At 43.1% G+C, this 15,718-nt stretch overlaps 1 protein-coding gene across 6 annotated transcripts in view; it reads left to right on the top strand.

Annotated features, from left to right (window-relative positions):
* stim2b (stromal interaction molecule 2b) overlaps positions 1–9,782 on the top strand; it is a 272,216-nt gene extending 262,434 nt beyond the window's left edge. For 4 of the 6 annotated variants that reach the window (XM_070870611.1, XM_070870621.1, XM_070870606.1 and 1 more), the window contains 2 exons: positions 1,963–2,161; positions 8,647–9,782. In XM_070870611.1, coding sequence (XP_070726712.1) covers positions 1,963–2,161; positions 8,647–9,106 — 659 coding nt within the window. In that variant the 3' untranslated portion in view covers positions 9,107–9,782. Of the gene's footprint in view, positions 1–1,962; positions 2,162–3,710; positions 3,991–8,646 lie in introns of those variants that run through there. The other 2 variants (XM_070870631.1, XM_070870646.1) reach the window with 2 other exon arrangements.
* The last annotated feature ends 5,936 nt before the right edge of the window (positions 9,783–15,718 follow it).

The raw sequence follows: 15,718 nt of genomic DNA, 5'->3' as shown, positions 1-15,718 counted from the left end.
TGATCTCCTGGGAGAGGCAAAAACCAGATAAAAACCCAAGCCAATTTAGCGAGAGACAAAATCTGGGAAAATTCCTCTCCGACCCATCCAGGTGATCGAAACAAGTCCAGATCCGTATTCAATTCCTTACCATTAATACTGCGTCGGCCAACAAAAATGAGATTTTTTTTTTTATGCAGCAAGTTATTATCTGGAATCCACTGCCTGAAAGGGTAGTGGAAGCAGATTCGATAGTCATTTTCAAAAGAGAATTCGATATATACTTGAAAAGGAAAACAATTGCAAGGCTATGGGGAAAGAACAGGGGAGTGGGACTAATTGGATAGCTCTTTCAAAGAGCCGGTACAGGTATGATGGGCTGAATGGCCCCCTGTGCTGTTTGAATCTATGATATGGGACTGCAACACAAACTACCCTTAATTTGGCAATGAATTGGTAAATTTCAGTGAATTTCAGGCAGGGCACAGGAGCTAGTATGAGAAATAAACTGCCAGGTAACTTTTGCATTGTGCCTGAGAACTGCTGAATGACAGACCACAAATTGTGTAGCTATTTTCCATTGGGATTTTAATTTTAAAAGTCTGAAGCATTTAGGCAAAATAATTGCACTTGACATTTGTATTTTTTTTTTAATTACAGATGCGTCACAAATAGTTCCTTGTCTAAAGTGTTACAATAATGATTGCTTGAACTTTATAATTGTATTAGTGGTACATTGTTTTCAATCATCAGAAATGCCAGTTACATGAAGTGTTAAATTAATATAATAGCTTTTTTGTTGTTGCATGTTTTGCAAGTAAGTGATTCAGTTTAATTACCACAACCAAATCTAATTTTCTAAGATCAAAAAAAGGAACATAGGAATAGGAGTAGGCCATTCAGCCCCTCGAGCCTTCTCCGCCATTAAGTTAGGTCATAGTTGATCTGTAACTCTGCTCCATTTACCCACCTTAGCTCTATATCCCTTAATAACCTTCCCTAACAAAAATCTATCGATCGCAGTCTTGAAGATTTCAATTGACCCAGCGCCTGTAGCCTTTTTGGGGAGAGAATTCCAGATTTCCACTACCCTTTGGTGTGTAAAAGTGCTTCCTGATTTCATAAGAACATAATAAGAACATAAGAAATAGGAGCAGGAGTAGACCATACGGCCCCTCGAGCCTGCTCCGCCATTCAATAAGATCATGACTGATCAGATCATGGACTCAGCTCCACTTCCCTGCCCGCTCCCCATAACCCCTTATCATTTAAGAAACTGTCTATTTCTTTAATGTCCCAGCTTCCACAGCTCTCTGAGGCAGCGAATTCCACAGATTCACAACCCTCAGAGAAGAAATTTCTCCTTATCTCAGTTCTAAATGGGCAGCCCCATATCCTAAGATCATATCCTCTACTTCTAGTCTCCCCCACCAGTGAAAACATCCTCTCTGCATCCACCTTGTCAAGCCCCCTCATAATCTTGTACGTTTCGATAAGAACACCTCTCATTCTTCTGAATTCCAATGAGTAGATGCCCAACCTATTCAACCTTTCCTCATAAGTCAACCCACTCATCCCCGGGATCAACTTAGTGACCACCTCTGAACTGCCTCCACAGCAAGTATATCCTTTCGTAAATATGGAAACCAAAACCGCATGCAGTATTCCAGGCCTCACCAATACCTTGTACAGCTGTAGCAAGACTTCCCTGCTTTTATACTCCATCCCCTATGGCCAAGCTCTTGCTCTTGATTTCCCCACCAGAGGAAATATTTTCTCAGTGTCTTTCTGATCAAGCCTTTTTAGCAATTTACAATTTCTCGATCAGATCACCAGTCAGTCATCTATACTCGAGGGAACACAAGACAAGTTTATGCAGCCTGTCCTCATAATTTTACATTTGAATGATATTTGCTTAGTGGTATTTTAGATCATAAAAGTAAATCCTTGTTTCTAAATGTTTGTTTGTGTGTGTTTTTTCAGCAGTAGCTCATAGTAAGCTCACTTACAACTTACCAAAAAGCAGTAGCCAGGCTCGTTGTCGGCGGCCCAATGTGATCTCTTCTGGAGTTTCACCTTCCTTGCAATCTTCCACTTCTGACATCTTTGTAATGAACAGCTGTTCAACCCTTCATCGCGGTGAGGAGGAAGATGCCATATTCTTCACAGCTGACAAGAATTGGTAACTAGATTGTTGTGTGTTCTGGAATGAATTTGAAGCAAATTAAATTGTATATTTTCCTGCTGCAGCTTGTTCAGCATTCTCACAGCCACAAGAGCACTGTGGAAATTGAATGGTACTAAATTACTTTACCTTTAGTTAGTTATAAACCCCAGAAACATGAACCATGCAATCTTACTGGTAATACAGTGTGCAAAATGGATTAAAAATAAACTTGGGTTCTACACATTTCTTTGTGGGACAACTCATCTGAATTGGGGCAAAATTTGGATTTTCAACAAATTTTTCCAATTCACTTTAGTATGGATTTCAAAATCTGTTTGGAGTTTATAGTACTGATTGCAGGTTGGGCTGGAAAATGTACACATCATAAAGCCCAGGAGTTCAATCCACATGAACAGATTTATAAAGGAAGAGGCCTGGAGCTACCCCAGTTAACTAAACTTAGCTTTACGTATCAGTCTAGTTATGCACGTGTCCATAAATAACCTGCAGCAGATATTTAATAATCCGGATGTAGCAGTAGTAGAAATCTCTCAATGATGATGATAACTCCTCTGATGAGTAAATCACCACCTTTTAATCACTTATTTCAATTAAGCAAACGTTTGGGGATAAACTGAAGTCTTTTGCAAAAGCATTTCAATTAAGAAATGTCCGTAACTGCAGATAGCCAACAGCTGGCTCCTGGAGCTTCCCTGTTCTACATATTAAATGTAACCCGCTATTCAAGAACGGAGGGAGAGAGAAAACAAGGGACTATAGCCAGTTAGTCTAACATCAGTCATCAGGAAAATGCTGGAATCAATTATTAAGGAAGTGGTAAAGGGGCACTTAAAAAATCATAACATGATTAGGCAACGTGGCTTTATGAAAGGGAAATCATGTTTAACAAACATGTATTAGAGTTTTTTGAATTCGATAAGGTACCACATAAAAGTTTGTTATGCAAGATAAGTGGGTTAGGGGTAATATATTAGCATGGATAGAGGATTGGCTAACAAACAGAAAACAGAGAGTAGGGATGAATGGGTCATTTACACGTTGGCAAACTGTAACTAGTGGGGTGTCGCAAGGATCAGTGCTTGGGCTTCAGCTATTTAAAATCTATATTAATGACTTAGATGAAGGGACTGAGTGTAATGTATCAGTTTGCTGATGATACAAAGCAAAGTGGGAAATTAAGCTGTGAGGTGGACACAAAAAGCCTGCAAAGGGATATAGACAGGTTAAGTGAGTGGGCAATAAGGTGGCAGATGGGGTATAATGTGGAGTAATATAAGGTTATTTACTTTGTTGAGAAGAATATGCTTACTCCTCCTAATTCTTCGGTTCTTATGGTGATCAATGTGTCACTTCCCATCTTTTTAAATAATCAATCGGAGACTAGTTGCATTATTTCAAAAGAATGAATAATTTGAAATGGTGCGTTTTAGTAAATTGGTGTAACAACACAGTGTTTCCATCTCTGTGATTTTCCCCATATACCAAATTCTCAAAAAGGGAGGGAAACACAGGGAGTGAGCCAACCTGAGTCATTCTTTTACAGATCCGAACAGGGGCTGATTGAACAGCATTGGTAAAGGAATGGCCCAGTAATAATACATCCTGTGGAAGTATCTAAAGAGATATTCTTGAAGGACGAACTGACGATGCTTATGGATGGTCCAGGACCTGCTGCATTGTTGTGATCTGTACCTGGTAACACGGGGCTGTGTTTAATCTGATGTGTCCTTGTGGGGATCTAGTCCAGATAGCCAAATACAGATAAACATAGCTCCTTGTAAATTTCCAACATTAATTACAGGGCTTTTGTAGCTGATTGTACATTTCAAGCTCTATTAATTGGCTCTTTTTCCTTTTAAAAATTATTGTTTTGCATCTGTAACAGAATCTGATTATTAGATGTATAGATAGAAAGAATTGGGAAGAAAAACAATGGCCTAGAAATTGGATATGGTCCGAGAACGAGCGGTGTCATAGCCTTGTGCTATTTAGCTGCGCCGGGTCAAAGTGCTCTCGGTGCCACGCTAAATTCATGCTGAGTGCTCATTTATATGATTATAGTGCTGATCTCAGTGTTAACCCGCTGCGCATTGGCTTACCACTCAACAGGTGGGCCAATATCGGGTGCAGTCTAATTGCAAGTCATGTTTGGCCGAGGCTTTCTCCACTAAAAGGGCAGGTTCTTTGATGCGACAGCAGCTCATTGTCATTCCATTTGGAGTGCCACTTGCAAGCGGAACTGATTTAACAAGACATGTCTGAGCGGCAGCAGAGGGAGAGAGCAACAGGCTTCTCAGATGTGGCTCTGGAGGCACTGGTGGTGGCCGTGGAGAGGAGGCAGGCTGTTCGCTTCCCACAAACCGGTAGGAAGCCACCGGCCCATACATTTAGAAGGCTCTGGCAACAGATATCTGCCACCAACAGCGTGGTCCCCAGGTCTTGGATCCAATGTGACAAGAAGTTTAATGACCTCACACAGCAGGTCAAGGTGAGTGAAAGGTTCAGCAAATCCCACATCCCACCAACTGCACCACAAGCCTCACACACCCAATCACTCACCTACCAACAATCTCTAGCGATCACCACTCATACCTCACAATCATAGCTTCACTTCACCCTCACAACGTTGCCACTGCTGTAACACACACCCAAATCTCACTGACAGCTGTTCAGCTATAGCAGGCACATCACCCAAACACATTGCACCACACTCACTGACACACTTCCCTTTCTCTTGCAGGATAAGGTCGCCGGGAGCAGTGGCAGACAGGCGGCAAGGGGTAAGCTGCGATACAAACCTTGCATCTACTGGAGGAGAGTGTTCTCAACATCATTGGACGGGAAGTCACCGATGCTGTGAGAACGGGTGAAGTTGAAGCCCTTGGGGACAACATCGGTGTCCTGATTCCTAATCCTCCTTACATCTCACACCCCCTCATCCCACAATCTCTTCTCACTTGCAAATTGCTGTATGCATGCATATCTTGCTCTATTTCCCCCCCACCACAACCCGACCCTTGTGCCTTTCTGCTTTCAGGTAACCAAGAACAAGCAGTCGCAGAGCCTGTCCTTGAGGCAATGGAGGAGAATGTGGGAGCAGGAGGAGAAGACGACTATAGACCGCCACTACATCTGACAGACACCAGCTCAGAAACTGGCACTTGCCGTAATTTAGAGGGCAGGATCTGCACAGGATGAGGGACTGGGCATGAGTGGGCTGCAGCCAGGCCAGCGAATAGGGTAGCTCAGGGGCCAGCTTCCCAGAGGACGAGTTCATGTGTGCATTCTGCTGCACAAGACACCTATGAGAACCTTGATGGGGCGGTCTTCAGAAGATGGGTGATGGACATGCACACCAAATTGCTTGGTGAAATAGCAAGCCTGGCAGAGAACCTCTTGACAATGTCGAGGAGCATGGAGGAGTCCGGCTCCAACATTGGGGCTTTGCGCAGAGCTTGGAGCCCATGATTTCCAAGCTGGAAGTGCTGGAAAACTCCGAGAGACAATGTCGACCCAGACATGTGTGTGATGGGCGATGTTGTGGCTGCCATTGCAGGTGGAAGCGGAAGTGCTGCTGCGGAAATGCCGACCACTGCCTTGCAGTCTCAGCCTGCTGCCACCCAAGCTCAGACTGCTGCCATCTTGGTTGGGTTTGCTAGTGTCGAACGGGGTTTGCAGGGTGTCGCAGCAGGCCAGCAATCTGTCCTCCAACAGCTTGTTAGTAATGCTGAGATGCTGTCCCGGGGGAATGGCTGTGGGTCTGTGGAGCAGGACCCTGTTGTCCTCTCTCAGGATGACAACATTCCTACTGCCACTCAGCCATTGCCCTTGCCGCTGCCTGCCAGCCAGCCCAGACGGCTGCTGCCCATGCCGAGGTGGTGCAGTCTACAGCCGAGCCTTCTAGGTCCAGAGCTGCTCGAGATCATCCTGCAAGGCCATTTGAAGTCTTCCCCCATGGAAACTCGGCAACCTTCTACCAGCCATGCTGCAGCCACTGGAGGAGTAGGAAAGTGCACTAAAGGATTGCACATGGGTGATTAGTTGATACAGTATTTGCAAATTGATTATTGATAAATGTAATAATTTTGATTGAAATCTTTGTTCTGTGGTGTGCCTCATGCCCAGGAGGATGCTGTAATATTCCATGACAGCGGGATGGTATGATGGGGTGAGGTGACCAACGGGGATCTGAGATTTAATTCACTGGAATCTGAGCCGAATGAGGGGTTCACGGACAGCAAATGCCGAAGGAGGATTTACTACCTCCTCACTTCCTCCTCTTCCTCCTCCTCCTGCTCCTCTTCCTCCTCCCCGTCCTCTTTAAGGTGGGTCCGCAATTCCTGCTGGCAAGGGCTGCGCCATCATGATGGCCAAGTTATGAAGCATGCAGCAGACCACCATGATTATTGGAGTGGTCAAGGCAGTGGAACCATTGCTTCAACAACCCGATGGTCTTCTCAATGATGATCCTGGTGGCAGCATGGCTCTCATTATGAGTGCTGGGTACAAGTGGTGGGGTTGTGGAGGAGAGTCATGAGCCAGACGCATAGCAAATAGCCCTTGTCTCCGAGCAGCCACCATTGGATTTAATGTGGTAATTGAAAAATTGCTGGAACACCGGACTGACTCAGGATGAAGGCATCATGACTGCTGCCAGGATAGTGGGCATTGACCACCCGGAAACGCTGGGTCACACAACAACTGAACATTAATTGAGTGGTAGCCTTTGCAGTTTCAGAAGATCTCAGGATTGTCATGCAGCGCCTTCAGAGCCATGTGGGTACAATCGATGGTGTCCTGTTCCATGGAGAAACCCGCAATTCTGGCAATGCCATATGCGTGCTTGTACTATTTCTCTCTGCTCAGAGAGAAGACAACGCAATCCTTTCTCCTGGTGTAGAGAGCCTTGGTGACCTGGATGCAGCAATGATCAATGGATGGTGAACTGGGAGATGTTCCAGTCTCCTGCTGCAGGCTGGAAGGATCTCCTGGCGAAGAAATTGAGAGCCACGATGACCTTGAGGACCAGTGGGAGAGCCTTGGTCGCTCTGCTCTGAGGTTGTAGGAGTTGGCATAATTCTCTGACCACCTCCTTGATGAAGTGGAGCCTCCTAATACACTGCTCCTCACTTAAGTGGATACAAGAGAAGTGCTTTCAGCAGCTCCTAGGTGGGTAAGGCCTCCTGTTGAGAGCCCTCTTGGCCCTTCTACCTCTGCGAGTAACTTCCCTTCTTCGCTGCCTCCACTCCCTCTTCCTAAGATATTCAAGCGCAAGAGAGACTGAAAGTAGAGACCCCATGACTGTGAACAAGTGTGAGAAAAAGCCTTTAAATAAGAATAAAAGTGTTCTTCACCTGCCCCAACACTCCCTGTTACCTTGAAAGAAGTTTATCAAGCTGCTAGACTTGCAGAAAGTCCCACAGAGCCAGTCAAACTGAAGAAACATGTCAGCTGCAAATAGTTGCTGATGATCCCTTTAAATAATGCTGTTGGAGCCTCCTTCATGCTTATCAGCGCTTGCTCGGCTGGTCATAATTAACACATGCCGGTAAGTTGAGCAGCACACTCCAAAATGGCAGATCGAGCGTCAAATGAGAATTGCACACTCGCTGACGTCACGCTCTCCATAAACTCCATAATGATAGCGAGCGCGCATATCGAAAATGCGGCGGCCAACCAGATGTCAAATCAGACATTAAAGGCTGGCGCTAATTTCTAGGCCAATGTATTTTGTGGTATGTATGTGGTAAAAATGCACTACTTCCACTGAAATTCTAAACATCGCAAAGTAATAATGGGGCATTGGTACAAATCTTGTTAAAGGAGTGCGGGAAATCCAGCCACCTTACAAAATCCCCAATTGTCTCTGGATTGTTGACAACAGCTCAATCCAATGAGACTGATTTTCCTGACGCCCCCTCCTTGCCTGCGCACAGGGCAGAGTGTACCCAAAATGCACTCCACCCATCCTGGCCTCAGCACCTTAATTTAGTGAACCATGTCGTTAACCTGGCCTGGTTGCACTACCAATGTAGGCCTGTCCTTGAGCCAGGAAAGGGGCAGAAACAGAAACACAGGTACCAGCTTGCCATTGGCTCAAGGCCTTCCAGCCCATCAACAGCTTTTTTGGACCCAGTGGAAATGGTGATAAAACCACTGGAAATTGAGGTAGGGGCCTCCCATTTCATTTGCATAGGACTGGGCCTGTGTCTTGGGGAACCCCCAAAATCCCAGAGTGAAGCAAAGGAGCTGGAGACTTGGCATCACGAGTCACTATGTGCTTTCTCTGCACTAGTACACCTGAAAAATAGTAGTTTCCTTTGGCTGTTTTACAATGTTACAGGCACTATAATAAATGCAAGTTGTTATTTCCCTGGCACTGACCTCAGGAAAATCGACTTCAATATTTCCTGTGTAATACTTGTATTCTGCAAATAAGAAAATGTTAACTTGCTAATTTGTTGTTTTATTTTGCACAGGGAAACGCAGGAGACAGCTTCGGACTGTGACTCCTCTTTTGGATCTTTAAATGGAAAGAAGCTGTTTCTCTTATCAAACTGTGAAGCTCTTGGTGGTCCTTCACACAACATGTCCAAGTACTCCCTGGATGACCTATCTGTTGCTAATTCATCTGTGACATATGAACGGTCAACTGCAACACCTGATTCTCTGGGCCCAGCAGACACCAGAAGTATGATTATGAGCTCTCTGGCCAGTAAGCCCATTCAGAATGGTGGTCTTGAGAAATCATACAGCATGGGACAACTATCAGCAGCTCAGGACAGGCGCAGAATCTTAGAATTTCCCACACAAAGTGAAATGAGTACAATGAAAGATCAGAAAAGCACAACTAAGAGAAAAACAGTGTCCCCAGACCTGGCAGACAGAGTTAAAAAAACCTCTAAGTTAAAAAAAATCTTCAAGAGAATATCAAAGTGATAAAAGCCAAAGTGTGATGGTGGTGAAGCCTAATTCACCGTAACATCTGTTTACAAAAGCTGCATTTAGATGTTACACAGAGGGCAAAACTTTTTGACCGAATTACAGTTGTAGAAATAAATGTTGCACTACCTCTTTCCTGATCAGGAAGGTCCCTCTAATTATATAGACAATGTATAAAGATTTATAGAGAAATTGGCCAAAAGATTCTATGTTTTTACTATACATGTAGAGCTTTGGTAGGATTTTTAAGGATTCAGATTTCTAATGATTTAAAAACAGTGGAATTTCTACGAGCGAGAAAGCAACATTTTTCTTGAGACAAATTTCTTTAAAGTTTTACAAACCTGCTGTATAGATGATTAAACATGCCTGCCAGCCTCTGAGCTTTTCATTCATGACTTATCTTTGAACTCTGAAGATAGGCAATGGAGCCTGTTAAAGATTTCTACCAGCCTGCAAGCAAGCATTAGCAGTTTCCTCGTAACCTCACCTGGTTGTGGCAGCAGTGGGACCTGGCAAAACACTGAACTCTTAATTCAGGATTTCTTATTGCAGATTGGAAGTGGAAACTATGTCACCTGAATTTAATAGACTTAATGGTAGTTGAGGTGTTTGGAACTTCTTGAATGTATTAAAAGAATAAAATGAAGCATTATGATGTGATCGAAATGAATACAGTCTGCTTAATTATTTCATTGGGTTATACTTTCACTTAAGTTTTATGCCATTTGGGCAAAATTCCATAGTGTTAATATCAAAGTCTGTTGTGGATTGAATGTTTATGCAAGTTTGCTTTCATTGCATGGCCAACTCCAAACCGCCATCCTTCCACCATTGTACATTTCTGTGTTGGGAAACTGAAGGATAGGTGGCAATAAGGAAATCCTGTCCCTCACCATTTTTATTTCTGTAATTCCTGATAATTTATAACCCTATTTTTGGTCTGCCTGGCCTTGATAACTTTGCTTCTAAGAGGGTGGACTGGGTGCCTGCTACTAGCCTGCTTGCAATGACTGCTGCAGTTGGGTATAAGTAGGCATTTTGGGGTCTCAGATGTGATTCCCCTTCTGATTTTCCCTCGCTATTCAGCACTGCTCAGTAGAATATGAATTGAACCGATGTGTATCCCTCACTCTGTGGCTCTGAACATTAATGTTTTGCCTTTGCTGCTGTATCATCCTGGGAATAGTGAAAGTAAATCCTCTGAAAAGCTTCACTAATTACAAAAAATTTTATTAATCATTTGGTGTTCTGTAGTGCTATAAAATCACCTTAATGGTGGCATAACTGAGAGATTATGCCACATCCCTTAACCCTTAACTCGGGTGGTTGACTTATTTTTCTGCAGAGTATGTAACATTTCTTTTTACACCAAAGCTGACAGAACAGTTTTGGATAATTATGTAAACAATTAATTCAATTACATATAATATTGTACCCTGCCACTAAATAAAAAACCATTTTGGGGTGTGTGAGAGATGTGTTAGCACTGTCACAAATAAACTCAGTCCAATTCTTTCATAACTGTTCTAAATTTTCAATGTAAATCAGCAGAAATTAGAACTGCTGATTATTAACCTTTTGTTCACACCCACTTTAAGTTATGCAAAATCAACACTGTTCACCCTAGTGAAATTGATGGTTCTTACTACAGAAAAATTGAGATTTTTTTAATGTTGTCTATACCTGTTTTGGGCAGGTGTGCTGGGCGCCCGTTTAAAAGCCTGCCTGAAAGTTGATTCATGGGGCAAATGGACACAAAAGGTCCCCACTGGACATTCGACTGCTACTCGTCCATTTTGCGTGTGAGAAACCGGTGGCCAGCAGTTGAAAGTCTCCCCAATGTTTTGTTGTAGTGGAACTTAAGCTTAAGACAATCATAAATATGCAAATGTGTAAAATCAGTCTTGAATGAAAATAATTGAATTTAAGTGAATATAATTATTTTTCACAAATATAAATATCAATACAATGGTCAATAATTTGCTGTAGGAGTGAATCTAATAGTGTCTGCCATTCATTAGACTTGCCTGTTTAATTGCGATGATTTTTGTGTCGCAAGTTGCTGGAAGTTCGAGCTGATAATGTCGCAGCGAGAGAAAATGGCACCTAGGACCTGAGTGAACAGGGAAAGCAACCGGGTATCTCCTTAACCAATCAGATTGAAGAATTGTGAAATAAACAGTGCAAGGACTGAGAAGGAAGTGTAAATTAGAGAGGGTGCATTCAATGTAAAATCAGGTACCGAAAGAGAGAGAAAGAAAGATTGGATTAAGAGAGAAAAAACAGACCCAAAGGAAAAGTTTTAAAAAAAAATTATTTCTCATTTTAAAAATCTCAAAAAATTAAAACCTGCAGGAATGAGACTTCACACTTGTAATAGTTAATTTTCGGGCCAGATAGTTTAATTGGCAGCAATGAACAATGAACACATTGTTAAAAGAATCTCCGACAGCTAATCCAGGCAAAACCGGTTCCTTGCGTCACTTCAGAGCAGTTTTAACTTTCGGTGGTGAGTAGTTTTTATCTACTGTGCAAGCACAGTAACTTTACACTACTTAATGCATTTCCATGGTGAACCAGACAGCAAGGTGCTGTTTTCATGAAGCTACCGATGGAGCAGCACATCTCGGACAGCAACTTTTGGATTTCAACCTTTGCCTGAAGCTTAAATTATCAAGGAATATAAAAAGCACTAGTAAAGTATTCTACAAACATATAACTAACCAAAAAAAGTCAGGATATGGAAAGGGCCACTTGGAGATACGATAAACTCACAGGTAATGTCCGTGAAATGACAGAAATATTAAATCGTTTCTTTGCCTCGGTAATTACCAGGGAGCCAAACAAGGAAAAAGAGATCAAAAAAGATACAAAGATATTTAAGATCGAAAGGCAGGAGATAATTGACAAACTAATAAAACTTACGATAAAATGCTGATCTGCACAGATAGTAAAAGAAGTTCAGGGAGAAATAATAGAGGCACTATTATATCTGAGAATTCATTAGAAAAGGGAATAGTGCCAGAGGACTCTGGAATCGAAAGTACAATTTCAGAATTTGCAGATGTCACCAAAATTGGGGGATGCAGCTAATACAGAGGACTGACAAAATGCAGGGAGACATTAATAAACTTGCAGAATGGGTGTTTAATTGCAAATGAACTTCAATATAGATGAGTGTGAGGTAGTACATTTTAGTAGGAAGAATAAGGCCACATACTCCTTGGAAAATAAGGCTGGAACTTCCCAACCCTGTGTGCGCATTTGGAGGCGGGTCTGCTGTCAAAATGGCCCTGATTGACAGCAGGTTGGAAGTCCGCTCTAACCCCACCTCCGTGACAGTTTCTCAAGGGCCGGGTCTGCGTGCGGATCGCAGACCCAACAGCAAGTGGCAGGCCAGTCAATTAAGATGCTTAACAGGTTCTTTAAAGGTATTTAAAAGGATTTTAACCAGGCACTTACCATTTTACCAAGTTTTTGACAAGTTTGCTGTTCCTCGGGAAACATGCCAGGTAAGTGTGTCGGGTTCTCAATGACTCCATTGCTTTGACTAGTTGACCGTTGCAGAAGTGGTATAAAAGCTTCCATTTCACAGATGTTCACTTTCCAATGTCATAAGCTGAAGCCTTCAGGATTTGGAAGAGATTTCTGAGCTGTATGCAGTTTGGAAGTATTTGCAGTGAACTCTATCCACAGTCACCTCCTTGGAGCAACATCTCTCACCGTTGACAGAGCTTCCGTCATCTCAACCTCACCTGCCATCTATTCCATCAGTGCCCATGAAAAAAATCTCACCTTGGTCCTCAGAATCCCACCACAATCAGCCCGAACACCAGCATCACTAAACACACCAGCATCACCAACAACGCCCCAACCTTCTCCGCAATCACCTGATGCTGCACAAGACACAGGGCATCAGCACCTGACCACATTGCTGAGGATGGCCTCACCATGGCCACATTTACATCACTTGACGCTGTACATCCTGGCTGCCAAATGATGCATCAGGTTGGCACCACCCCACACCAGCTTCATAAAGCATCCCTGCCATGCCTAAGCCATTTCATACTCAGCACCATTGTGGGGGGTAAGTTATGTCTTACCATTCATTGCAACTCACTAAGGTGCACACATATCTGTCCAAGAGTTTGACAGATTCAAAGTATTGAAAATAAAGATTTCAATGTTTGACAGCACATCAACATAAACTTTACATGAATATTGGCTGAAGGACCCAAGTGTCTACCCTTGTGCGTTAGTTGATATGATTGGACAAGTGTGAGTGGTGGCTAGTGAGATGGGGATGTGATAATGCAGATGGAGAGGGATGGGTGGAGGTGCAAGGTAAGTTGATGTGAGTAAGGATGTGCAGGAGTAGGGTATGGAAGGCAGAGTGATGGGGATGTGATGAGTGGCACAGCAGGATGAGGTTAATTGTGGTTTTGCAGTAACATTTCGTGATCTACTGAAATTATTGAAACGTTTGCGCCACTGCAGCCAGCTCCTGCTTGTGCCCTTCTGAGCAATGTGCAACCAGGCTGCGTTGGTGTTCTGAGGAGAGCTCTTCCGCCCATTGAAAGGGAAGAGGACCCCCCTGTGTGCTGTGACTCTGTATGCATCTGGAGGGAATGATGGGAGAGCCTAGGCGCATTTGTGCACCTCTGTGCAGTACTTGCCAGTGTTTGCAGCACCTCAATGTTGCAGAACACTGACAAAACAACTGTCAAAATGAATGTGGGTATGGTTCTTTTAAGGAAACCAGCAGAAGACACGTCATCAAATGATGTCATCAGACCCGCTTTCTGTTAATTTGCCGGGAATCTCGCAGAGAAGATTGTTTCGAGAGGGCGGACTGCAGAGAGGAGCGGGTTCCCTACACGCCATCGATGCCAGTCGCACCGGACTCACCACGGGTGGTGAAATCGCGACCTAAGTGTTTAAATGGGACAGAGGAACAGGGATCTGGGGGCACAGATACACAAATCACTAAACGTAGCAACACAGTTTTATAAGGCCATTAAAAAAAAGCACTGGGATTTATTTTTTATAGGTATAGAATTGAAAAGCAGAGAAGTTATGTTAAACTTATATAGAACTTTGGTTCTCTAAAAATGAGAAGACTGAGGAATGACTTGATAGAGGTCTTTCAGATTATGGAAGGGTTTGATAGGGTAGACATAGAGAAGATGTTTCCATTCAAGGGTGAGACCAGAACTAGGGGCCACAAATATAAGATAGTCACTAATAAATCCAAAAGGGAATTCAGGAGAAACTTCTTTACCCAGAGAGTGGCTCTGGTTAGAATTTGGAATTCACTACCACAAGTAGTTGTGGCGAATAGCGTAGATGCATTTAGGGGGAAGCTAGATAAACACGAGGGAGAAAGGAATAGAAGGATATGATGAAGGGATTGGATGAAGAAGGGTGGGAGGAGGTTCATGTGGAGCATAAACTTCAGCCTGGACCTGTTCCTGTGCTATTAACACCATATAAATTGCTGTAGCATTTGCGCTTAAATAACGGCGAGTGCTATTAGTCTTGCATTATTTTGACAGCAAATTATGGACCATTGAGATTGTGCATGTCAGATTTAAGATTGTAGAGCCAATTGTTCTCCATCAAATGGATTGTAATCTGGCACAATTGTCATATTAAATTCTTGTCACTCAATCAATTCAGTCTACTTATATAGGAGTACATAGGAGATACAGCACAGAAACAGGCCATTCGACACAACCAGTCCATGCCGGCGTTCGTGCTCCACTCGAGCCTCCTCCTGTCTTTCCTCATCTAATCTATTAGCACAACTCTCTATTCCCTTCTCCCTCAAATGCTTATCTAGACTCCCCTTAAATGCATCTATACTATTTGCTTCAACCATTCCTTGTGGTAGCGAGTTCCACATTTTCACCAATCTCTGGATAAAGAATTTCCTTCTGAATTCCCTATTTGACTTCTTGGTGACTATCTTATATTGATGGCTCAGTTAAGCTCAATGGAAACATTCTCTATATCTACTCTTTCAAAACCTTTCATAATTTCAAAGACCTCTATGAGGTCACCCCTCAGCCTTTTTTCATGAGAAAAGAGACCAAGCCTGATCATCCTTTCCTGATAGGTAGAACGTTGCATTTCTGGTATCATCGTTATAAATCTTTTATGCACCTTCTCCAGTGCTTCTATGGGCTAGAACCTCCACTTTTTTTGCATGCATAACAGCCATTTAACACCCATTTTACCACTGAAATGACATATAAAGGCCCATTTAGCGCCCATTTTGACACAAAATGGAAACTGGCGGGCATTTTTTGGAAACTTACCGCCCATTTTTTTTGGGCGGAATCAGCAGAATGGGCGAATAATATCGGCCAGCGTTACTTTCCGCACGGATTTAACGGCAAGATTCAATATTAATGCCCGCCCACGTTTTTTTGTCGTAAAGAGCATATTTACCCAAACTAGTGGCCATGGAGATCGGCCATCATCAATTTCACCACCTGGCACACATATCACCCACAATATCGCTCGCACAAAAAACCATCCACAAAAAGTGGAACTAACCGGAACGAATCACAGCGTTATGGACACCATGTTGTAGATCACACG

This window comes from Pristiophorus japonicus, chromosome 2 (assembly GCF_044704955.1).
Source record: "Pristiophorus japonicus isolate sPriJap1 chromosome 2, sPriJap1.hap1, whole genome shotgun sequence".
Lineage (NCBI taxonomy): Eukaryota > Metazoa > Chordata > Chondrichthyes > Pristiophoridae > Pristiophorus > Pristiophorus japonicus.
This window is presented reverse-complemented; position numbering and strand designations above follow the sequence as displayed.